The sequence below is a fragment of the Salvelinus fontinalis genome, chromosome 14 (genome assembly GCF_029448725.1).
Source record: "Salvelinus fontinalis isolate EN_2023a chromosome 14, ASM2944872v1, whole genome shotgun sequence".
Taxonomy (NCBI): Eukaryota; Metazoa; Chordata; class Actinopteri; order Salmoniformes; family Salmonidae; genus Salvelinus; species Salvelinus fontinalis.
In genome coordinates this window covers 547863-574532 of record NC_074678.1, presented here as the reverse complement: position 1 = coordinate 574532, position 26670 = coordinate 547863, and the positions used below count along the sequence as shown (strand labels likewise).

At 43.9% G+C, this 26670-nt stretch overlaps 1 protein-coding gene across 2 annotated transcripts in view; it reads right to left on the bottom strand.

Moving 5' to 3' along the window:
* Window positions 1-26670, bottom strand: part of hmcn1 (hemicentin 1) — a 241162-nt gene that overhangs the window by 30878 nt on the left and 183614 nt on the right. For both annotated transcript variants that reach the window (XM_055943694.1, XM_055943695.1), the window contains exons 66-76: window positions 24065-24162; window positions 23604-23882; window positions 19527-19723; window positions 19287-19368; window positions 19021-19157; window positions 18724-18865; window positions 18376-18520; window positions 14368-14495; window positions 14100-14256; window positions 13828-13949; window positions 13446-13610 (exon numbers count right to left, since the gene is read on the bottom strand). In XM_055943694.1, the coding sequence (XP_055799669.1) occupies window positions 13446-13610; window positions 13828-13949; window positions 14100-14256; window positions 14368-14495; window positions 18376-18520; window positions 18724-18865; window positions 19021-19157; window positions 19287-19368; window positions 19527-19723; window positions 23604-23882; window positions 24065-24162 (1652 nt within the window). The remainder of the gene's footprint in view (window positions 1-13445; window positions 13611-13827; window positions 13950-14099; window positions 14257-14367; window positions 14496-18375; window positions 18521-18723; window positions 18866-19020; window positions 19158-19286; window positions 19369-19526; window positions 19724-23603; window positions 23883-24064; window positions 24163-26670) is intronic.

Below are 26670 nucleotides of genomic sequence, written 5' to 3'. Positions count from 1 at the left end.
TTATAACAGAACCCAGCTCCCAGTAGTAATAACAGAACCCACCTCCCAGTAGTTATAACAGAACCCACCACCCAGTAGTAATAACAGAACCCAGCTCCCAGTACTTATAACAGAACCCAGCTCCCAGTAGTAATAACAGAACCCAGCTCCCAGTAGTAATAACAGAACCCAGCTCCCAGTAGTAATAACAGAACCCAGCTCCCATAGTAATAACAGAACCCAGCTCCCATAGTAATAACAGAACCCAGCTCCCATAGTAATAACAGAACCCAGCTCCCATAGTAATAACAGAACCCAGCTCCCATAGTAATAACAGAACCCAGCTCCCATAGTAATAACAGAACCCAGCTCCCAGTAGTTATAACAGAACCCAGCTCCCAGTAGTAATAACAGAACCCAGCTCCCAGTAGTAATAACAGAACCCAGCTCCCAGTAGTAATAACAGAACCCAGCTCCCAGTAGTAATAACAGAACCCAGCTCCCAGTAGTAATAACAGAACCCAGCTCCCAGTAGTAATTACAGAACCCAGCTCCCAGTAGTAATAACAGAACCCAGCTCCCAGTAGTAATAACAGAACCCAGCTCCCAGTAGTAATAACAGAACCCAGCTCCCAGTAGTTATAACAGAACCCAGCTCCCAGTAGTAATAACAGAACCCAGCTCCCAGTAGTAATAACAGAACCCAGCTCCCAGTATTTATAACAGAACCCAGCTCCCAGTAGTTATAACAGAACCCAGCTCCCAGTAGTAATAACAGAACCCAGCTCCCAGTAGTAATAACAGAACCCAGCTCCCAGTAGTAATAACAGAACCCAGCTCCCAGTAGTAATAACAGAACCCAGCTCCCAGTAGTAATAACAGAACCCAGCTCCCAGTAGTAATAACAGAACCCAGCTCCCAGTAGTTATAACAGAACCCAGCTCCCAGTAGTAATAACAGAACCCAGCTACCAGTAGTTATAACAGAACCCACCACCCAGTAGTTATAACAGAACCCAGCTCCCAGTAGTTATAACAGAACCCAGCTCCCAGTAGTAATAACAGAACCCACCTCCCAGTAGTTATAACAGAACCCACCACCCAGTAGTAATAACAGAACCCAGCTCCCAGTACTTATAACAGAACCCAGCTCCCAGTAGTAATAACAGAACCCAGCTCCCAGTAGTAATAACAGAACCCAGCTCCCAGTAGTAATAACAGAACCCAGCTCCCATAGTAATAACAGAACCCAGCTCCCATAGTAATAACAGAACCCAGCTCCCATAGTAATAACAGAACCCAGCTCCCATAGTAATAACAGAACCCAGCTCCCATAGTAATAACAGAACCCAGCTCCCATAGTAATAACAGAACCCAGCTCCCAGTAGTAATAACAGAACTCAGCTCCCAGTAGTTATAACAGAACCCAGCTCCCAGTAGTAATAACAGAACCCAGCTCCCAGTAGTAATAACAGAACCCAGCTCCCAGTAGTAATAACAGAACCCAGCTCCCAGTAGTAATAACAGAACCCAGCTCCCAGTAGTTATAACAGAACCCAGCTCCCAGTAGTAATAACAGAACCCAGCTCCCAGTAGGTATAACAGAACCCAGCTCCCAGTAGTTATAACAGAACCCAGCTCCCAGTAGTAATTACAGAACCCAGCTCCCAGTAGTAATAACAGAACCCAGCTCCCAGTAGTAATAACAGAACAAAGCTCCCAGTAGTAATAACAGAACCCAGCTCCTAGTAGTTATAACAGAACCCAGCTCCCAGTAGTTATAACAGAACCCAGCTCCCAGTAGTAATAACAGAACCCACCTCCCAGTAGTTATAACAGAACCCACCACCCAGTAGTAATAACAGAACCCAGCTCCCAGTACTTATAACAGAACCCAGCTCCCAGTAGTAATAACAGAACCCAGCTCCCAGTAGTAATAACAGAACCCAGCTCCCAGTAGTAATAACAGAACCCAGCTCCCAGTAGTAATAACAGAACCCAGCTCCCATAGTAATAACAGAACCCAGCTCCCATAGTAATAACAGAACCCAGCTCCCATAGTAATAACAGAACCCAGCTCCCATAGTAATAACAGAACCCAGCTCCCATAGTAATAACAGAACCCAGCTCCCATAGTAATAACAGAACCCAGCTCCCATAGTAATAACAGAACCCAGCTCCCAGTAGTAATAACAGAACCCAGCTCCCAGTAGTTATAACAGAACCCAGCTCCCAGTAGTAATAACAGAACCCAGCTCCCAGTAGTAATAACAGAACCCAGCTCCCAGTAGTAATAACAAAACCCAGCTCCCAGCAGTTATAACAGAACCCAGCTCCCAGTAGTAATAACAGAACCCAGCTCCCAGTAGTAATAACAGAACCCAGCTCCCAGTAGTAATAACAGAACCCAGCTCCCAGTAGTTATAACAGAACCCAGCTCCCAGTAGTAATAACATAACCCAGCTCCCAGTAGTTATAACAGAACCCACCACCCAGTAGTTATAACAGAACCCAGCTCCTTGTAGTAATTACAGAACCCAGCTCCCAGTAGTAATAACAGAACCCAGCTCCCAGTAGTAATAACAGAACCCAGCTCCCAGTAGTAATAACAGAACCTAGCTCCCAGTAGTTATAACAGAACCCAGCTCCCAGTAGTTATAACAGAACCCAGCTCCCAGTAGTAATAACAGAACCCACCTCCCAGTAGTTATAACAGAACCCACCACCCAGTAGTAATAACAGAACCCAGCTCCCAGTACTTATAACAGAACCCAGCTCCCAGTAGTAATAACAGAACCCAGCTCCCAGTAGTAATAACAGAACCCAGCTCCCAGTAGTAATAACAGAACCCAGCTCCCAGTAGTAATAACAGAACCCAGCTCCCATAGTAATAACAGAACCCAGCTCCCATAGTAATAACAGAACCCAGCTCCCATAGTAATAACAGAACCCAGCTCCCATAGTAATAACAGAATCCAGCTCCCATAGTAATAAGAGAACCCAGCTCCCATAGTAATAACAGAACCCAGCTCCCAGTAGTAATAACAGAACCCAGCTCCCAGTAGTAATAACAGAACCCAGCTCCCATTAGTAATAACAGAACCCAGCTCCCAGTAGTAATAACAGAACCCAGCTCCCAGTAGTAATAACAGAACCCAGCTCCCAGTAGTAATAACAGAACCCAGCTCCCAGTAGTTATAACAGAACCCACCACCCAGTAGTAATAACAGAACCCAGCTCCCAGTAGTAATAACAGAACCCAGCTCCCAGTAGTAATAACAGAACCCAGCTCCCAGTAGTAATAACAGAACCCAGCTCCCAGTAGTTATAACAGTTCCCAGCCCCCAGTAGTAATAACAGAACCCAGCTCCCAGTAGTTATAACAGAACCCAGCTCCCAGTAGTTATAACAGAACCCACCTCCCAGTAGTAATAACAGAACCCAGCTCCCAGTAGTAATAACAGAACCCAGCTCCCAGTAGTAATAACAGAACCCAGCTCCCAGTAGTAATAACAGAACCCAGCTCCCAGTAGTAATAACAGAACCCAGCTCCCAGTAGTTATAACAGAACCCAGCTCCCAGTAGTAATAACAGAACCCAGCTCCCAGTAGTAATAACAGAACCCAGCTCCCAGTAGTAATAACAGAACCCAGCTCCCAGTAGTAATAACAGAACCCAGCTCCCAGTAGTAATAACAGAACCCAGCTCCCAGTAGTAATAACAGAACCCAGCTCCCAGTAGTAATAACAGAACCCAGCTCCCAGTATTAATAACAGAACCCAGTTCCCAGTAGTAATAACAGAACCCAGCTCCCAGTAGTTATAACAAAACCCAGCTCCCAGTAGTAATAACAGAACCCAGCTCCCAGTAGTAATAACAGAACCCACCACCCAGTAGTAATAACAGAACCCAGCTCCCAGTAGTAATAACAGAACCCAGCTCCCAGTAGTAATTACAGAACCCAGCTCCCAGTAGTAATTACAGAACCCAGCTCCCAGTAGTAATAACAGAACCCAGCTCCCAGTAGTAATAACAGAACCCAGCTCCCAGTAGTTATAACAGAACCCAGCTCCCAGTAGTAATAACAGAACCCAGCTCCCAGTAGTAATAACAGAACCCAGCTCCCAGTATTTATAACAGAACCCAGCTCCCAGTAGTTATAACAGAACCCAGCTCCCAGTAGTAATAACAGAACCCAGCTCCCAGTAGTAATAACAGAACCCAGCTCCCAGTAGTAATAACAGAACCCAGCTCCCAGTAGTAATAACAGAACCCAGCTCCCAGTAGTAATAACAGAACCCAGCTCCCAGTAGTAATTACAGAACCCAGCTCCCAGTAGTAATAACAGAACCCAGCTCCCAGTAGTAATAACAGAACCCAGCTCCCAGTAGTAATAACAGAACCCAGCTCCCAGTAGTTATAACAGAACCCAGCTCCCAGTAGTAATAACAGAACCCAGCTCCCAGTAGTAATAACAGAACCCAGCTCCCAGTATTTATAACAGAACCCAGCTCCCAGTAGTTATAACAGAACCCAGCTCCCAGTAGTAATAACAGAACCCAGCTCCCAGTAGTAATAACAGAACCCAGCTCCCAGTAGTAATAACAGAACCCAGCTCCCAGTAGTAATAACAGAACCCAGCTCCCAGTAGTAATAACAGAACCCAGCTCCCAGTAGTAATAACAGAACCCAGCTCCCAGTAGTTATAACAGAACCCAGCTCCCAGTAGTAATAACAGAACCCAGCTACCAGTAGTTATAACAGAACCCACCACCCAGTAGTTATAACAGAACCCAGCTCCCAGTAGTTATAACAGAACCCAGCTCCCAGTAGTAATAACAGAACCCACCTCCCAGTAGTTATAACAGAACCCACCACCCAGTAGTAATAACAGAACCCAGCTCCCAGTACTTATAACAGAACCCAGCTCCCAGTAGTAATAACAGAACCCAGCTCCCAGTAGTAATAACAGAACCCAGCTCCCAGTAGTAATAACAGAACCCAGCTCCCATAGTAATAACAGAACCCAGCTCCCATAGTAATAACAGAACCCAGCTCCCATAGTAATAACAGAACCCGGCTCCCATAGTAATAACAGAACCCAGCTCCCATAGTAATAACAGAACCCAGCTCCCATAGTAATAACAGAACCCAGCTCCCAGTAGTAATAACAGAACTCAGCTCCCAGTAGTTATAACAGAACCCAGCTCCCAGTAGTAATAACAGAACCCAGCTCCCAGTAGTAATAACAGAACCCAGCTCCCAGTAGTAATAACAGAACCCAGCTCCCAGTAGTAATAACAGAACCCAGCTCCCAGTAGTAATAACAGAACCCAGCTCCCAGTAGTTATAACAGAACCCAGCTCCCAGTAGTAATAACAGAACCCAGCTCCCAGTAGGTATAACAGAACCCAGCTCCCAGTAGTTATAACAGAACCCAGCTCCCAGTAGTAATTACAGAACCCAGCTCCCAGTAGTAATAACAGAACCCAGCTCCCAGTAGTAATAACAGAACAAAGCTCCCAGTAGTAATAACAGAACCCAGCTCCTAGTAGTTATAACAGAACCCAGCTCCCAGTAGTTATAACAGAACCCAGCTCCCAGTAGTAATAACAGAACCCACCTCCCAGTAGTTATAACAGAACCCACCACCCAGTAGTAATAATAGAACCCAGCTCCCAGTACTTATAACAGAACCCAGCTCCCAGTAGTAATAACAGAACCCAGCTCCCAGTAGTAATAACAGAACCCAGCTCCCAGTAGTAATAACAGAACCCAGCTCCCAGTAGTAATAACAGAACCCAGCTCCCATAGTAATAACAGAACCCAGCTCCCATAGTAATAACAGAACCCAGCTCCCATAGTAATAACAGAACCCAGCTCCCATAGTAATAACAGAACCCAGCTCCCATAGTAATAACAGAACCCAGCTCCCATAGTAATAACAGAACCCAGCTCCCATAGTAATAACAGAACCCAGCTCCCAGTAGTAATAACAGAACCCAGCTCCCAGTAGTTATAACAGAACCCAGCTCCCAGTAGTAATAACAGAACCCAGCTCCCAGTAGTAATAACAGAACCCAGCTCCCAGTAGTAATAACAAAACCCAGCTCCCAGCAGTTATAACAGAACCCAGCTCCCAGTAGTAATAACAGAACCCAGCTCCCAGTAGTAATAACAGAACCCAGCTCCCAGTAGTAATAACAGAACCCAGCTCCCAGTAGTAATAACATAACCCAGCTCCCAGTAGTTATAACAGAACCCACCACCCAGTAGTTATAACAGAACCCAGCTCCTTGTAGTAATTACAGAACCCAGCTCCCAGTAGTAATAACAGAACCCAGCTCCCAGTAGTAATAACAGAACCCAGCTCCCAGTAGTAATAACAGAACCTAGCTCCCAGTAGTTATAACAGAACCCAGCTCCCAGTAGTTATAACAGAACCCAGCTCCCAGTAGTAATAACAGAACCCACCTCCCAGTAGTTATAACAGAACCCACCACCCAGTAGTAATAACAGAACCCAGCTCCCAGTAGTAATAACAGAACCCAGCTCCCAGTACTTATAACAGAACCCAGCTCCCAGTAGTAATAACAGAACCCAGCTCCCAGTAGTAATAACAGAACCCAGCTCCCAGTAGTAATAACAGAACCCAGCTCCCAGTAGTAATAACAGAACCCAGCTCCCATAGTAATAACAGAACCCAGCTCCCATAGTAATAACAGAACCCAGCTCCCATAGTAATAACAGAACCCAGCTCCCATAGTAATAACAGAACCCAGCTCCCATAGTAATAACAGAATCCAGCTCCCATAGTAATAACAGAACCCAGCTCCCATAGTAATAACAGAACCCAGCTCCCAGTAGTAATAACAGAACCCAGCTCCCAGTAGTTATAACTGAACCCAGCTCCCAGTAGTAATAACAGAACCCAGCTCCCAGTAGTAATAACAGAACCCAGCTCCCAGTAGTAATAACAAAACCCAGCTCCCAGCAGTTATAACAGAACCCAGCTCCCAGTAGTAATAACAGAACCCAGCTCCCAGTAGTAATAACAGAACCCAGCTCCCAGTAGTAATAACAGAACCCAGCTCCCAGTAGTAATAACAGAACCTAGCTCCCAGTAGTTATAACAGAACCCAGCTCCCAGTAGTTTTAACAAAACCCAGCTCCCAGTAGTTATGACAGAACCCAGCTCCCAGTAGTAATTACAGAACCCAGCTCCCAGTAATAATAACAGAACCCAGCTCCCAGTAGTAATAACAGAACCCAGCTCCCAGTAGTAATAACAAAACCCACCTCCCAGTAGTAATAACAGAACCCAGCTCCCAGTAGTAATAACAGAACCCAGCTCCCAGTAGTTATAACAGAACCCAGCTCCCAGTAGTTATAACAGAACCCAGCTCCCATTAGTAATAACAGAACCCAGCTCCCAGTAGTTATAACAGAACCCAGCTCCCAGTAGTAATAACAGAACCCAGCTCCCAGTAGTAATAACAGAACCCAGCTCCCAGTAGTAATAACAGAACCCAGCTCCCAGTAGTTATAACAGAACCCAGCTCCCAGTAGTAATAACAGAACCCAGCTCCCAGTAGTAATAACAGAACCCAGCTCCCAGTAGTAATAACAGAACCCAGCTCCCAGTAGTAATAACAGAACCCAGCTCCCAGTAGTAATAACAGAACCCAGCTCCCAGTAGTAATAACAGAACCCAGCTCCCAGTAGTTATAACAGAACCCAGCTCCCAGTAGTTATAACAGAACCCAGCTCCCAGTAGTAATAACAGAACCCAGCTCCCAGTAGTAATAACAGAACCCAGCTCCAAGTAGTAATAACAGAACCCAGCTCCCAGTAGTAATAACAGAACCCAGCTCCCAGTAGTAATAACAGAACCCAGCTCCCAGTAGTTATAACAGAACCCAGCTCCCAGTAGTAATAACAGAACCCAGCTCCCAGTAGTTATAACAGAACCCACCACCCAGTAGTTATAACAGAACACAGCTCCCAGTAGTAATTACAGAACCCAGCTCCCAGTAGTAATAACAGAACCCAGCTCCCAGTAGTAATAACAGAACCCAGCTCCCAGTAGTAATAACAGAACCCAGCTCCCAGTAGTAATAACAGAACCCAGCTCCTAGTAGTTATAACAGAACCCAGCTCCCAGTAGTTATAACAGAACCCAGCTCCCAGTAGTAATAACAGAACCCACCTCCCAGTAGTTATAACAGAACCCACCAACCAGTAGTAATAACAGAACCCAGCTCCCAGTAGTTATAACAGAACCCAGCTCCCAGTAGTAATAACAGAACCCAGCTCCCAGTAGTAATAACAGAACCCAGCTCCCATAGTAATAACAGAACCCAGCTCCCAGTAGTAATAACAGAACCCAGCTCCCAGTAGTTATAACAGAACCCAGCTCCCAGTAGTAATAACAGAACCCAGCTCCCAGTAGTAATAACAGAACCCAGCTCCCAGTAGTAATAACAGAACCCAGCTCCTAGTAGTTATAACAGAACCCAGCTCCCAGTAGTTATAACAGAACCCAGCTCCCAGTAGTAATAACAGAACCCACCTCCCAGTAGTTATAACAGAACCCACCACCCAGTAGTAATAACAGAACCCAGCTCCCAGTACTTATAACAGAACCCAGCTCCCAGTAGTAATAACAGAACCCAGATCCCAGTACTTATAACAGAACCCAGCTCCCATAGTAATAACAGAACCCAGCTCCCATAGTAATAACAGAACCCATCTCCCAGTAGTTATAACAGAACCCACCACCCAGTAGTTATAACAGAACCCATATCCCAGTAGTAATTACAGAACCCAGCTCCCAGTAGTAATAACAGAACCCAGCTCCCAGTAGTAATAACAGAACCCAGCTCCCAGTAGTAATAACAGAACCCAGCTCCTAGTAGTTATAACAGAACCCAGCTCCCAGTAGTTATAACAGAACCCAGCTCCCAGTAGTAATAACAGAACCCACCTCCCAGTAGTTATAACAGAACCCACCACCCAGTAGTAATAACAGAACCCAGCTCCCAGTACTTATAACAGAACCCAGCTCCCAGTAGTAATAACAGAACCCAGCTCCCAGTAGTAATAACAGAACCCAGCTCCCAGTAGTAATAACAGAACCCAGCTCCCAGTAGTAATAACAGAACCCAGCTCCCATAGTAATAACAGAACCCAGCTCCCATAGTAATAACAGAACGCAGCTCCCATAGTAATAACAGAACCCAGCTCCCATAGTAATAACAGAACCCAGCTCCCATAATAATAACAGAACCCAGCTCCCATAGTAATAACAGAACCCATCTCCCATAGTAATAACAGAACCCAGCTCCCAGTAGTAATAACAGAACCCAGCTCCCAGTAGTTATAACAGAACCCAGCTCCCAGTAGTAATAACAGAACCCAGCTCCCAGTAGTAATAACAGAACCCAGCTCCCAGTAGTAATAACAGAACCCAGCTCCCAGTAGTTATAACAGAACCCAGCTCCCAGTAGTTATAACAGAACCCAGCTCCCAGTAGTAATAACAGAACCCAGCTCCCAGTAGTAATAACAGAACCCAGCTCCAAGTAGTAATAACAGAACCCAGCTCCCAGTAGTAATAACAGAACCCAGCTCCCAGTAGTAATAACAGAACCCAGCTCCCAGTAGTTATAACAGAACCCAGCTCCCAGTAGTAATAACAGAACCCAGCTCCCAGTAGTTATAACAGAACCCACCACCCAGTAGTTATAACAGAACACAGCTCCCAGTAGTAATTACAGAACCCAGCTCCCAGTAGTAATAACAGAACCCAGCTCCCAGTAGTAATAACAGAACCCAGCTCCCAGTAGTAATAACAGAACCCAGCTCCCAGTAGTAATAACAGAACCCAGCTCCTAGTAGTTATAACAGAACCCAGCTCCCAGTAGTTATAACAGAACCCAGCTCCCAGTAGTAATAACAGAACCCACCTCCCAGTAGTTATAACAGAACCCACCACCCAGTAGTAATAACAGAACCCAGCTCCCAGTAGTTATAACAGAACCCAGCTCCCAGTAGTAATAACAGAACCCAGCTCCCAGTAGTAATAACAGAACCCAGCTCCCATAGTAATAACAGAACCCAGCTCCCAGTAGTAATAACAGAACCCAGCTCCCAGTAGTTATAACAGAACCCAGCTCCCAGTAGTAATAACAGAACCCAGCTCCCAGTAGTAATAACAGAACCCAGCTCCCAGTAGTAATAACAGAACCCAGCTCCTAGTAGTTATAACAGAACCCAGCTCCCAGTAGTTATAACAGAACCCAGCTCCCAGTAGTAATAACAGAACCCACCTCCCAGTAGTTATAACATAACCCACCACCCAGTAGTAATAACAGAACCCAGCTCCCAGTACTTATAACAGAACCCAGCTCCCAGTAGTAATAACAGAACCCAGCTCCCAGTACTTATAACAGAACCCAGCTCCCATAGTAATAACAGAACCCAGCTCCCATAGTAATAACAGAACCCATCTCCCAGTAGTTATAACAGAACCCACCACCCAGTAGTTATAACAGAACCCATATCCCAGTAGTAATTACAGAACCCAGCTCCCAGTAGTAATAACAGAACCCAGCTCCCAGTAGTAATAACAGAACCCAGCTCCCAGTAGTAATAACAGAACCCAGCTCCTAGTAGTTATAACAGAACCCAGCTCCCAGTAGTTATAACAGAACCCAGCTCCCAGTAGTAATAACAGAACCCACCTCCCAGTAGTTATAACAGAACCCACCACCCAGTAGTAATAACAGAACCCAGCTCCCAGTACTTATAACAGAACCCAGCTCCCAGTAGTAATAACAGAACCCAGCTCCCAGTAGTAATAACAGAACCCAGCTCCCAGTAGTAATAACAGAACCCAGCTCCCAGTAGTAATAACAGAACCCAGCTCCCATAGTAATAACAGAACCCAGCTCCCATAGTAATAACAGAACGCAGCTCCCATAGTAATAACAGAACCCAGCTCCCATAGTAATAACAGAACCCAGCTCCCATAATAATAACAGAACCCAGCTCCCATAGTAATAACAGAACCCATCTCCCATAGTAATAACAGAACCCAGCTCCCAGTAGTAATAACAGAACCCAGCTCCCAGTAGTTATAACAGAACCCAGCTCCCAGTAGTAATAACAGAACCCAGCTCCCAGTAGTAATAACAGAACCCAGCTCCCAGTAGTAATAACAGAACCCAGCTCCCAGTAGTAATAACAGAACCCAGCTCCTAGTAGTTATAACAGAACCCAGCTCCCAGTAGTTATAACAGAACCCAGCTCCCAGTAGTAATAACAGAACCCACCTCCCAGTAGTTATAACAGAACCCACCACCCAGTAGTAATAACAGAACCCAGCTCCCAGTACTTATAACAGAACCCAGCTCCCAGTAGTAATAACAGAACCCAGCTCCCAGTACTTATAACAGAACCCAGCTCCCATAGTAATAACAGAACCCAGCTCCCATAGTAATAACAGAACCCATCTCCCAGTAGTTATAACAGAACCCACCACCCAGTAGTTATAACAGAACCCAGATCCCAGTAGTAATTACAGAACCCAGCTCCCAGTAGTAATAACAGAACCCAGCTCCCATAGTAATAACAGAACCCAGCTCCCATAGTAATAACAGAACCCAGCTCCCATAGTAATAACAGAACCCAGCTCCCATAGTAATAACAGAACCCATCTCCCATAGTAATAACAGAACCCAGCTCCCAGTAGTAATAACAGAACCCAGCTCCCAGTAGTTATAACAGAACCCAGCTCCCAGTAGTAATAACAGAACCCAGCTCCCATAGTAATAACAGAACCCAGCTCCCATAGTAATAACAGAACCCAGCTCCCAGTAGTAATAACAGAACCCAGCTCCCAGTAGTTATAACAGAACCCAGCTCCCAGTAGTAATAACAGAACCCAGCTCCCAGTAGTAATAACAGAACCCAGCTCCCAGTAGTAATAACAGAACCCAGCTCCTAGTAGTTATAACAGAACCCAGCTCCCAGTAGTTATAACAGAACCCAGCTCCCAGTAGTAATAACAGAACCCACCTCCCAGTAGTTATAACAGAACCCACCACCCAGTAGTAATAACAGAACCCAGCTCCCAGTACTTATAACAGAACCCAGCTCCCAGTAGTAATAACAGAACCCAGCTCCCAGTACTTATAACAGAACCCAGCTCCCATAGTAATAACAGAACCCAGCTCCCATAGTAATAACAGAACCCATCTCCCAGTAGTTATAACAGAACCCACCACCCAGTAGTTATAACAGAACCCAGATCCCAGTAGTAATTACAGAACCCAGCTCCCAGTAGTAATAACAGAACCCAGCTCCCATAGTAATAACAGAACCCAGCTCCCATAGTAATAACAGAACCCAGCTCCCATAGTAATAACAGAACCCAGCTCCCATAGTAATAACAGAACCCATCTCCCATAGTAATAACAGAACCCAGCTCCCAGTAGTAATAACAGAACCCAGCTCCCAGTAGTTATAACAGAACCCAGCTCCCAGTAGTAATAACAGAACCCAGCTCCCAGTAGTAATAACAGAACCCAGCTCCCAGTAGTAATAACAGAACCCAGCTCCCAGTAGTAATAACAGAACCCAGCTCCCAGTAGTAATAACAGAACCTAGCTCCCAGTAGTTATAACAGAACCCAGCTCCCAGTAGTTATAACACAACCCAGCTCCCAGTAGTTATAACAGAACCCAGCTCCCAGTAGTAATTACAGAACCCAGCTCCCAGTAGTAATAACATAACCCAGCTCCCAGTAGTAATAACAGAACCCAGCTCCCAGTAGTAATAACAGAACCCAGCTCCCAGTAGTAATAACAGAACCCAGCTCCCAGTAGTAATAACAGAACCCAGCTCCCAGTAGTTATAACAGAACCCAGCTCCCAGTAGTTATAACAGAACCCAGCTCCCATTAGTAATAACAGAACCCAGCTCCCAGTAGTTATAACAGAACCCAGCTCCCAGTAGTAATAACAGAACCCAGCTCCCAGTAGTAATAACAGAACCCAGCTCCCAGTAGTAATAACAGAACCCAGCTCCCAGTAGTTATAACAGAACCCAGCTCCCAGTAGTAATAACAGAACCCAGCTCCCAGTAGTAATAACAGAACCCAGCTCCCAGTAGTAATAACAGAACCCAGCTCCCAGTAGTAATAACAGAACCCAGCTCCCAGTAGTAATAACATAACCCAGCTCCCAGTAGTAATAACAGAACCCAGCTCCCAGTAGTAATAACAGAACCCAGCTCCCAGTAGTAATAACAGAACCCAGCTCCCAGTAGTTATAACAGAACCCAGCTCCCAGTAGTAATAACAGAACCCAGCTCCCAGTAGTTATAACAGTCTAACCAGGATGTTGTGACCCTTCTCCTCCTCTCAACACCCATCAGTAATATCTATAATAATGAACAGTCTAACCTGAGGACAGGATGCTGTATCCGTTCCCCTCCTTGGGGAGTTTCATCCCATCTTTACTCCAGTGCAGTATGGGCTCTGGGACTCCTGACGCAGTACAGCTAATCACCAGCGGGGACAGTCTGGTCACCACCAGCTCTGTGGCTTCATCCGCTATGGAGGGAGGAACTGCAGAGGAAGAGACTGCTTTTACCAAACTGGACTTCAGTGCTATTGAAGATGTCCATTTAGGAAGTCATCTTGAAAATACAGAAAATAAATAAATCAGAACCATTGAAATCAACTGACTCCACTGTCATTAAAATGGCATTCAAGCCAACATTTAAAAGACATGTAAATAACATCAATCTGTGTTCAGATGGTCTCCCGTACTGTAAGTACTCACCCTGGACAGTGAGCTGTATGGCTCTGGCCTCCTCCCCTGCCTCGTTAGACACCACACACTCATACTCAGCTGTGTCCTCCACTGTGGGCGCTATGACCACCAGAGAACCTGACGACAGTAACCTGGAGACAACAGTGAGGGAGCGGAAGCTTCAGACCATGTTTTGGGGTTCTGAGAACTTTCTGTCAATCTAAGAACTGATCTCAGAGTATTATGAGATGGGAGCAACAAGAGGTAAAAAACAGAGAGGGAGGAAAAAAACTGGCTTCAACCTGTACATATTCTGGTTGTGGTCTGTGTTGAGTGTTTGACCGTTCTTGGTCCAGCTGACCGTGGGCTTGGGGATGCCCGTAGCCTCACAGGAGAGGGTGGTCTGAACGTTCACTGTCACGGTTATGTTGGTGGGACCGCGGGAGATAGAGGGGGGAACTAGAACACAATGGATAGGCGTGAAATTCATTCATTAAATGTGTGTGTGTATATATGTGTGTGTATATATGTGTGTATATATGTGTGTGAGAGGCTGAGCCCTCTTCTCACCGTGGACTTGCAGGTCGACTCTCTTGCGTTGTGTCCCAGCCTGGTTGGTGGCCATACACAGATACCGTCCTGTATCAGTCACCTGGGCTGAGGGGACGTGGAGCGAGCCATCCTCAGCAAACATGTACCTGTGCAGGACGGGTGTGTGGACACACATTTAGGATAATGTCTCATTGTAAATATCATATCCTAGTCCTAAAACTTGCATTTTTGCCATGTATCTTCAATGTTGAGTGTCTGACACAAATCCTGCGTATAACATACCAGTATATTATTGTTGAGGATGGGGGCGCTGTTGTGACTATTTATGCTAATCGTGTAATTTTTGAAACGGCTTCCCACAAAATCCTTGATCGTACAATATGCATATTATTATTATTATTGGATAGAAAACAGTCTATAGTTTCTATAGGAGTTGAAATTTTGTCTCTAAGTGGAACAGAGCCCATTCTACAGCAATTTCCCTGACATGGAGTCAGATTTCAGAAATTTTGGCCACTGTTCTGGAGTCAGTTAACCTGTTGGGGATGGGGGCGCTGTTTAGACTATTTATGCTAATGTGGCTAATTTTTTAAACGGCTTCCCACAAAATCCTTGATCGTACAATATGCATATTATTATTATTATTGGATAGAAAACAGTCTATAGTTTCTATAGGAGTTGAAATTTTGTCTCTAAGTGGAACAGAGCCCATTCTACAGCAATTTCCCTGACATGGAGTCAGATTTGAGAAATGTTGGCCACTTTTCTGAAGTCAGTTAAAAGGGCACTGTCGTTGCTATGACTATACGGACACTTCTTACGTCTTCCCCTGGATGCCTTTACTTGATGACGATTCCAACGGGGTCGATTGCTCGTTCACAGGCCCTACAAATGAAAAAAACCTTTAGCTAGCAAGTCTTTTCTTGCTGCGTAACGCGCGTGGAAGACACCGACCCTCTCCTGTTCCAAGCGTTAGTTTAGCCTGTTATATTTCTCCGGTCATCTTTTCACTCGTTATAGGAGTTACAAACATCATAAAGTAGTTAATTTAAAGCGTTTTATAGCAATTTATATCCGTTTAGTGCGATTTTGGGACATTTATTTTTGCAACGATGTGAAAAGTTGGGCACGCTTTTCAGTTCATCCCGAACGCAGTTGACATTTCCACATTGCAAGAGGACAGCTTTCCACCAAAAGACGATTTCTCCCAAGAAAGGATCCTTTGCCCAAGATACTGATGGAAGAACAGCTCAAGGTAGGACATTTTTATTATGATAAATCGTGTTTCTGTCGAAACATTTTAGTGGCTTAGGACGCCATGTTTTTTGACGTAGCTTCGCTTGGCGCAAACTGTATTGAAAAGTAAGGATAAATTAAAAAATGTAATAACGCAATTGTATTAAGAATTAAATTGTCTATCAATCCCTGTCCACCCTATATTTTTTAGTCACGTTTATGAGTATTTATGTATAAGAGTAGATCACTGTCTAAGTGGCGCAAGGACAAATTCTGACCAGCTGAGTTACATTTCACATTGTCTAACCATGATTTTGGTGGCTAAATATAAACATTTTCGATCAAACTGTATATGCATGTTGTAATGTGATGTTACAGGAGTGTCATCGGAAGAATTCTGAGAAGGTTAGTGAAAAAATTAATATCTTTTGGCGATGTTGACTTTTATCGCTCACTTTGGCTAGAATCAATGCTGGGCTGCTAATTGCTATGTGCTAAGCTAATATAACGATTTATTGTGTTTTCGCTGTAAGACACTTAGAAAATCTGAAATATTGTCTGTATTCACAGGATCTGTGTCTTTCGATTCGTGTATGCTGTGTATTTTTACGAAATGTTTGATGATTAGTAGTTAGGTAAACACGTTGCTCATTGTAATTATTCTAGTCCATTTGTGATGGTGGGTGCAATTGTAAACTATGAAGTCTACCTGAAATATGCACTTTTTTCTAACAAAACCTATCCCATACCATAAATATGTTATCAGACTGTCATCTAATGAGTTTTTTTGTTGGTTAGGGGCTATAAATATCTTAGTTTAGCCGAATTGGTGATGGCTACTGGTGTTGGTGGACAAATAAAAGATGGTGGATTATGCTAATGTGTTTTTAGGTAATAGATGTACATCTTTACATATTGTGTCTTCCCTGTAAAACATTTTAAAAATCGGAAATGTTGACTGGATTCACAAGATCTGTGTCTTTCATTAGCTGTATTGGACTTTAATGTGTGAAAGTTAAATATTTTAAAAATATATTTTTTTTGAATTTCGCGGCACTGGTTTTTCAGTGGGGGGGGGGGGGTGTGCCGCTAGCGCCACGCTGATCCTAGACAGGCTAAAAGGGCACTGTTATTGCCATGACTATACGGACACTGCTTACGTCTTCCCCTGGATGCCTTTACGTGATGACGATTTGAATGGGGTCGATTGCGCGTTCACAGGCACTACAAATTAAAAAACCCTGTAGGTAGGAGCTCCTTTGCAGCTGCGTAATGCGCGTGGAGGACATCGACCTGCTATTTTTGCAAGCAGTTTAGCCTGTTATATTTTTCCGGTCATGTTTTTACTCGTTATAGGAGTTAAAAACATCATAAGGTAGTTAATTTAAAGCGTTTTATAGCAATTTATATCCGTTTAGTGCGATTTTGGGACATTTATTTCTTTAACGCTGTGAATAGCTGGGCACGCTTCCAGTTCATCCCGAACGCAGTTGGCATTTCCACATGGCAAGAGGACAGCTTTCCACCAAAAGACGATTAGACCCAAGAAAGGATCCTTTGCCCAAGATACTGATGGAAGAACAGCTCAAAGTAGGACATTTTTATTATGATAAATCGTGTTTCTGTCGAAAAATTTGAGTGGCTTAGGACGCCATGTTTTTTGACGTAGCTTCGCTTGGCGCAAACTGTATTGAAAAGTAAGGATAAATTAAAAAATGTAATTCCGCGATTGTATTAAGAATTAAATTGTCTATCAATCCCTGTCCACCCTATATTTTTTAGTCACGTTTATGAGTATTTATGTATAAGAGTAGATCACTGTCTAAGTGGCGCAAGGACATTTTCTGACCAGCTGAGCTACATTTCACATTGTCTAACCATGATTTTGGTGGCTAAATATAAACATTTTCGATCAAACTCTATATGGATTGTGTAATATGATGTTACAGGAGTGTCATCTGAAGAATTCTGAGAAGGTTAGTGAAAAAATTTATATATTTTGGCGATGTTGACTTTTATCGCTCACTTTGGCTAGAATCAATGCTGGGCTGCTATGTGCTATGTGCTATGCTAATATAACGATTTATTGTGTTTTCGCTGTAAGACACTTAGAAAATCTGAAATATTGTCTGTATTCACAGGATCTGTGTCTTTCAATTCGTGTATGCTGTGTATTTTTACGAAATGTTTGATGATTAGTAAGTAGGTAAACACGTTGCTCTAAGTAGTTTTTCTATTCCATTTGTGACGGTGGGTGCAATTGTAACCTATGCCATCTACCTGAAATATGCACTTTTTTCTAACAAAACCTATCCCATACCATAAATATGTTATCAGACTGTCATCTAATGAGTTTTTTTCTTGGTTAGGGGCTATAAATATCTTAGTTTAGCCGAATTGGTGATAGCTACTGGTGTTGGTGGACAAATAAAAGATGGTGGATTATGCTAATGTGTTTTTAGGTAATAGATGTACATCTTTACATATTGTGTCTTCCCTGTAAAACATTTTAAAAATCGGACATGTTGGCTGGATTCACAAGATCTGTGTCTTTCATTAGCTGTATTGGACTTTAATGTGTGAAAGTTAAATATTTAAAAAAAAAAAAAAAATTGAATTTCGCGGCTCTGCCTTTTCAGTGGGGGGGGGGGGGGAGTGCCGCTAGCGGCACCCTCATCCTAGACAGGTTAACAGGGTAATTGGAAAACTTGACGCTGATTGGCCAAAACAACAGCATTCAACACTTAATATAACATGTAACGACATCATCAGTGTGCGACGTGGTCTGACCTGGGGTTGGTTCCTGCCAGTATGGCTCCATGTTTCCTCCAGGTGACGCGGGGGGCGGGCACTCCACTCACGATACACTCCAACACTACAGGCTGGTCTATGTGGACGGCTACAGTCAGAGGGCCCTCTGCTATGGTGGGAGCAACTGAAGACACACACACACACACACACACACACACACACACACACACACACACACACACACACACACACACACACACACACACACACACACACAGAGAGAGAAATCTTAGGTCCCACTACTATTCTTTAGAGGCTCTAAGCACAGGACCAGCCATATTCAATGGGATAATGATGTCATTGTCTCTGACTCTCTGAGTTCTGTACCATTAACAGCCAGGTTGAACTGTCGTGTGGTCTTGCCAGCGATGTTGCTGGCTACACAGGTGTACTGAGCTCCATCCCCCAGCTCAGCCATGTTGATCTGGAGGTAACGCGCATTGGACAGTATACGCACACGAGGGGAGGCCTACGGAGAGAGGGGAGGGACATCAGGCCTGTGTCAAAAAGCTCTGTACACACACACACACACACACACACACACACACACACACACACACACACACACACACACACACACACACACACACACACACACACACAGAGGACAGGTGTATTATTTACCAGGAGTGGCTTGTTGTCTTTGAGCCATGTGAGTGCTGGGGGAGGGACAGCATCTGACTTGCACTCCAGAGTCACCTGTCTGTTCTGCAGCACTGACACATTCTGTGGCGTGCTCTCCCCAGCGATGTTAGGGGGAACTGGGAAGATATCACAACGAAGCAGTTAGAACATGAAATGACATGTTACATTAACAAGCAACAACTCATTATTATTTCCAGTAGTATGCCCTGGTCAGGTCACATACACGATATAACTTCATTACCCACCATGCACGCGAACCAGGAACTCTTTATCGTCGTCTCCTGCAGGACTGTTGGCCAGACAGGTGTACCTCCCTGTGTCTTCCAGCTTGGAGAAGAGAAGTCATGTGTGGGAAATAAGACAAAATTGATATTGGAGAAAAAAAAGAGAGCTCTTTCCTACAATCAGATTACGCCCTCAAACCTCACTACTCCTGAACAGTCTCTCCTGGGCTGTTAAGGTCCATCGCTGTCCCTCCCTCTCACCTGTGGGGAGGAGATCCTGAGCACCTCCCCTCCTCTGAGGACGCGCAGGCTGTCTGTCTGGGGGAGCGGCCGTCCGTCCTTCATCCAGGTGAGGGTGGGGGCGGGGATACCTGTGGCTTCACACAGCAGCTCCAGAACATGGTTCACTACCACAGACACCTCCGCTGCCACGCCCGAACCGTTGATACGAGGGGGATCTGAGAGAGGCATTTTGCATTTCAGTCATTTAGCAGAAGCACTCTCAAACACACACACACACACTGTCTGTGTGTGTATATGTCTGTCTGTCTGTGTGTGTGTGTATATGTCTGTCTGTCTGTCTGTCTGTCTGTCTGTCTGTCTGTCTGTCTGTCTGTCTGTCTGTCTGTGCCTGTCTGTGCCTGTCTATCTGTGTCTGCCTGCCTGTTTGTTTGTCTGTGTGTGTATATCTGTCTGATTGTTTGCCTGTCTGTGCCTGTCTGTCTGCCTGCCTGTTTGTTTGTGTGTGTGTGTGTGTCTGTCTGCCTGTCTTTAAGGAAGAAAGATGACCCCACTCTCAGTATATAGTGCACCCACAGAAATATTTTGGCTCCAATAGACTTCATCAGGTAACACGCATGCAGTACCAGTCAAACGTTTGGACACCTACTCATTCAAGGGTTTTTCTTTATTTTTTATATTTTCTACATTGTAGAATAATAGTGAAGACATCAACTCCATGAAATAACACATATGGAATCATGTAGTAACCAAAAAAGTGTTAAACAAATCAAAATATATTTTATATTTGAGGTTCTTCAAAGTAGCCACCATTTGCCTTGATGACAGCTTTGCACACTTTTTGCATTCTCTCAACCAGCTTCATGAGGAATGCTTTTCCAACAGTCTTGAAGGAGTTCCAACATATGGTGAGCACTTGTTAGCTGCTTTTCCTTCACTCTGCGGTCCAACTCATCCCAAACCATCTTAATTGGGTTGAGGTCGGGGGTATTGTGGAGACCAGGTCATCTGATGCAGCACTTCATCACTCTCCTTGGTCAAATAGCCCTTAAACAGCCTGGAGGTGTGGGTCATTGCCCTGTTGAAAATGATAGTCCCACTAAGCGCAAACCAGATGGGATGGCGTATCGCTGCAGAATGCTGTGGTAGCCATGCTGGTTAAGAGTGCCTTGAATTCTAAATAAATTACAGACAGTGTCACCACCAAAGCACCTCCACACCATCACACCTCCTCCTCCATGCTTCACGGTGGGAACCACACATGCGGAGATCATTCGTTCACCTACGGCGGTTGGAACCAAAAATCTCAATTTTGGACTCATCAGACCAAAGGACAGATTTCCACCAGTCTAATGTCCGTTGCTCGCGTTTCTTGGCCCAAACAAGTCTCTTCTTCTTATTGGTGTCCTTTAGTACTGGTTTCTTTGCAGCAATTCGACCATGAAGGCCTGATTAACCTGTTGAGGATGGGGGCGCTGTTGTCACTATTTATGCTAATCGTGTAATTTTTGAAACGGCTTCCCACAAAATTCTTGATCGTACAATATGCATATTATTATTATTATTGGATAGAAAACAGTCTATAGTTTCTATAGGAGTTGAAATTTTGTCTCTAAGTGGAACAGAACCCATTCTACAGCAATTTCCCTGACATGGAGTCAGATTTCAGAAATGTTGGCCCCTGATCTGGAGTCAGTTAAAAGGCCGCAGTTATTGCTATGAGTATACGGACACTGCTTACGTCTTCCCCTGGATGCCTTTACGTGATGACGATTTGAATGGGGTCGATTGCGCGTTCACAGGCACTACAAATTAAAAAACCCTGTAGCTAGGAACTCTTTTCATGCTGCGAAATGCGCCTGGAGGACATCGACCCGCACTTGTTCCAAGCATTAGTGAAGGGAGTAATATTACTCTGGTCATGTTTCTACTCGTTATGGGAGTTAAAAACATCATAAGGTAGTTAAATATTTAAAAAATATTTTTTTTTTGAATTTCGCGGCACTGGTTTTTCAGTGGGAGTGGGGGGGGAGTGCCGCTGGCGGCACCCTCATCCTAGACAGGTTAACAGTCTCCTCTGAACAGTTGATGTTGAGATATGTCTGTTTCTTGAACGTTGTGAAGCATTTATTTGGGCTGCAATCTGAAGTGCAGTTAACTCTTATTAACTCTGGGTCCTCTTTTCTTGTGGCGGTCCTCATGAGAGCCAGTTTCATCATAGCGCTTGATGGTTTTTGCAACTGCTCTTGAAGAAAGTTATTGAAATTTTCCGTATTGACTGACCTTCTGTCACACCCTGACCATAGAGAGCCCTTGTTTCTCTATGGTGTAGTAGGTCAGGGCGTGACTAGGTATTCTAGTTTATATTTTCTATGTTTGGTGTTTTGTATGATTCCAAATTAGAGGCAGCTGGTATCGTTGTCTCTAATTGGGGATCATATTTAAGTAGCTATTTTTCCCACCTGTGTTTGTGGGATATTGTTTTGTGTTTGTGCATGTGCACCACGTAGTCACGTTTAGTTGTTTGTTTATTTATATATTTTGTGTTGTTTAAAACCTGTTTGGGATAGGGGGCAGCATTTTCACTTTTGCATGAAATGCGTGCCCAGAGTAAACTGCCTGCTACTCTGTCCCAGATTCTAATATATGCATATTATTAGTAGTATTGGATAACAAACACTCTGAAGTTTCTAAAGCTGTTTGAATGATGTCTGTGAGTATAACAGAACTCATATGGCAGGCGAAAATCTGAGAATCCAAACATGAAGTGGGAAATCTGAGGTTTGTAGTTTTTCAAAGCTTGGCCTACCAAATACACAGTGTCTATGGGATTAAGTTGCACTTCCTACGGCTTCCACTAGATGTCAACCGTCTTTAGAAACTTGTTTCAGGCTTCTGCTATAAAGGAGGGGCTCATGAGACCTGTTTGAGTCAGTGGTCTGGCAGAGTGTCTCAGGCTCGTGACGCGCGCTCCCGACAGAGTTACCTCTCTTTCCAGTGCTTTGCTACAGACGATGGACTTCTCCGGTTGGAACATTATTGATGATTTATGTTAAAAACATCCTAAAGATTGATTCCATACATCGTTTGATATGTTTCTACGACCTGTAACGGAACTTTTCGAGTTTTTGTCTGGACCTAGTGCTCATGAAGATGGATTACTGGGCTGAACATGCTAACAACTAGTGGCTATTTGGACATAAATGATGGACGTTATGGAACTTTATGGAACAAATCAGTCATTATTGTCGAACTGGGATTCCTGGGAGTGCATTCTGATGAAGATCGTCAAAGGTAAGTGAATATTTATCATGTTATTTCTAACTTCTGTTGACTCCAACATGGCGGAAATTTCTTTGGCTGGATTGGGCTCTGAGCGCCGTACTCAGATTATGCTTTTTCTGTAAAGTTTTTTTGAAATCTGACACAGCGGTTGCATTAAGGAGAAGTCTATCTTTAATTCTGCACTAGAAAGGTTAAGTTCCTCTTTGAATTAAATATGTGGAACTCAACATCCGCTGTGCCTTGGTCCCGTTCTTACGACAACCGTGACACCTTCATTGTCTTAAAGTAATGATAGACTATTGTTTCTCTTTGCTTATTTGAGCTGTTCTTGCCATAATAATGACTTGGTCTTTTACCAAATAGGGCTATCTTCTGTATACCACCCCTACAGTGTATACCACCCCGATACCACCCCTACAGTGTCACAACACAATTGATTGGCTCAAATGCAGTAAGAAGGAAAGAAATTCCAAAAATAAACTTTTAACTAGGCACACCTGTTAATTGAAATGCATTCCAGGTGACTACGTCATGAAGCTGGTTGAGAAAATGCCAAGAGTGTGCAAAGCTGTCATCAAGGCAAATGGTGGCTACTTTGAAGATTCTCAAATATAAAATATATTTTGATTTGTTTAACACTTTTTTGGTTACTACATGATTCCATATGTGTTATTTCATAGTTTTGATGTCTTCACTATTATTCTACAAAATAGTAAAAATAGTAAAAATAAAGAAAAACCCTTGAGTGAGTGAGTAGGTGTGAGTAGGTGTGGCCAAACGTTTGACTGCTACTGTACATGTACTCCCACTCACCCAGTACTTTGAGGTGGAAGTGTCGGCTGGCATGGCCAGCGCTGTTTCTTGCCACACAGGTGTAGCGTCCCGTATCCTCCACCCTGGCCTGGATGATCTGTACCGTGGTGCCCACATTGAGCAGCTTGACATGGGGTCCAGGGACCAAGGCCTCCCCCTCTCTCAGCCAGGACATGGAGGGGCTTGGAGTTCCATCAGCTATACATAGTAGGGAGGCCAGGTTCCCTCTCACCACCGTCACGTCCTCCTTACTGCCCGCCCCGTCCAGGCTGGGAGGAACTGCAAGGGCAGATAACATCACAGTGATAACATCACAACATCACAACTCATCTAGCAGTTGGGCCCCGTGACAAGGTCATATATTGCAAAAGCAGGACAGTATTGGGTTAGTGAGGGTTTTGGAGTTGGGGGGGTATTGTGATATTTTGTATACTGTTATTAATGTATTGTGTTGAACCCACCGTGAACCTGTAGGTTGTAGTGCCTGTTGTCCACACCAGCCCTGTTGGACGCCACACAGGTAAAGGTGCCGCCGTCTGAGACTTGAGCCCTCGCAATCCTGACAGAGGCAGAATGGAACAACACATTAATCCTGACAGAGGCAGAATGGTGCAACACATTAATCCTGACAGAGGCAGAATGGGACAACACATTAATCCTGACAGAGGCAGAATGGAACAACACATTAATCCTGACAGAGGCAGAATGGAACAACACATTCATCCTGACAGAGACAGAATGGAACAACACATTAATCCTGACAGAGACAGAATGGAACAACACATTAATCCTGACAGAGACAGAATTCAACAACACATTAATCCTGACAGAGACAGAATTCAACAACACATTAATCCTGACAGAGACAGAATGGAACAACACATTAATCCTGACAGAGAAAGAATGGGACAACACATTCATCCTGACAGAGACAGAATGGAACAACACATTAATCCTGACAGAGGCAGAATGGAACAACACATTAATCCTGACAGAGACAGAATGGAACAACACATTAATCCTGACAGAGACAGAATTCAACAACACATTAATCCTGACAGAGACAGAATGGAACAACACATTAATCCTGACAGAGGCAGAATGGACCAACACATTAATCCTGACAGAGACAGAATTCAACAACACATTAATCCTGACAGAGGCAGAATGGAACAACACATTAATCCTGACAGAGGCAGAATGGAACAACACATTAATCCTGACAGAGGCAGAATGGAACAACACATTCATCCTGACAGAGGCAGAATGGAACAACACATTAATCCTGACAGAGACAGAATGGACCAACACATTAATCCTGACAGAGGCAGAATGGAACAACACATTAATCCTGACAGAGGCAGAATGGAACAACACATTAATCCTGACAGAGACAGAATGGAACAACACATTCATCCTGACAGAGGCAGAATTGAAAATTACATTCATCCTGACAGAGGCAGAATGGAACAACACATTAATCCTGACAGAGACAGAATGGGATAACACATGAATCCTGACAGAGACAAAATTCAACAACACATTAATCCTGACAGAGGCAGAATGGAACAACACATTAATCCTGACAGAGAAAGAATGGGACAACACATTAATCCTGACAGAGAAAGAACGGGACAACACATTAATCCTGACAGAGACAAAATTCAACAACACATTAAACCTGACAGAGGCAGAATGGAACAACACATGAATCCTGACAGAGGCAGAATGGAACAACACATTCATCCTGACAGAGGCAGAATGGTGCAACACATTAATCCTGACAGAGGCAGAATGGAACAACACATGAATCCTGACAGAGGCAGAATGGAACAACACATTCATCCTGACAGAGGCAGAATGGAACAACACATGAATCCTGACAGAGGCAGAATGGAACAACACATTCATCCTGACAGAGGCAGAATGGAACAACACATTAATCCTGACAGAGGCAGAATGGAACAACACATTAATCCTGACAGAGACAGAATGGAACAACACATTCATCCTGACAGAGGCAGAATTGAACAATACATTCATCCTGACAGAGGCAGAATGGAACAACACATTAATCCTGACAGAGGCAGAATGGGACAACACATGAATCCTGACAGAGACAAAATTCAACAACACATTAATCCTGACAGAGGCAGAATGGAACAACACATTAATCCTGACAGAGACAAAAATCAACAACACATTAATCCTGACAGAGACAGAATGGGGCAACACATTAATCCTGACAGAGACAGAATGGGTCAACACATTAATCCTGACAGAGAAAGAATGGGACAACACATTAATCCTGACAGAGAAAGAATGGGACAACACATTAATCCTGACAGAGACAAAATTCAACAACACATTAAACCTGACAGAGGCAGAATGGAACAACACATTAATCCTGACAGAGACAGAATGGAACAACACATTAATCCTGACAGAGACAGAATTCAACAACACATTAATCCTGACAGAGACAGAATTCAACAACACATTAATCCTGACAGAGACAGAATGGAACAACACATTAATCCTGACAGAGACAGAATTCAACAACACATTAATCCTGACAGAGACAGAATGGAACAACACATTAATCCTGACAGAGGCAGAATGGACCAACACATTAATCCTGACAGAGACAGAATTCAACAACACATTAATCCTGACAGAGGCAGAATGGAACAACACATTAATCCTGACAGAGGCAGAATGGAACAACACATTAATCCTGACAGAGGCAGAATGGAACAACACATTCATCCTGACAGAGGCAGAATGGAACAACACATTAATCCTGACAGAGACAGAATGGACCAACACATTAATCCTGACAGAGGCAGAATGGAACAACACATTAATCCTGACAGAGGCAGAATGGAACAACACATTAATCCTGACAGAGACAGAATGGAACAACACATTCATCCTGACAGAGGCAGAATTGAACAATACATTCATCCTGACAGAGGCAGAATGGAACAACACATTAATCCTGACAGAGACAGAATGGGATAACACATGAATCCTGACAGAGACAAAATTCAACAACACATTAATC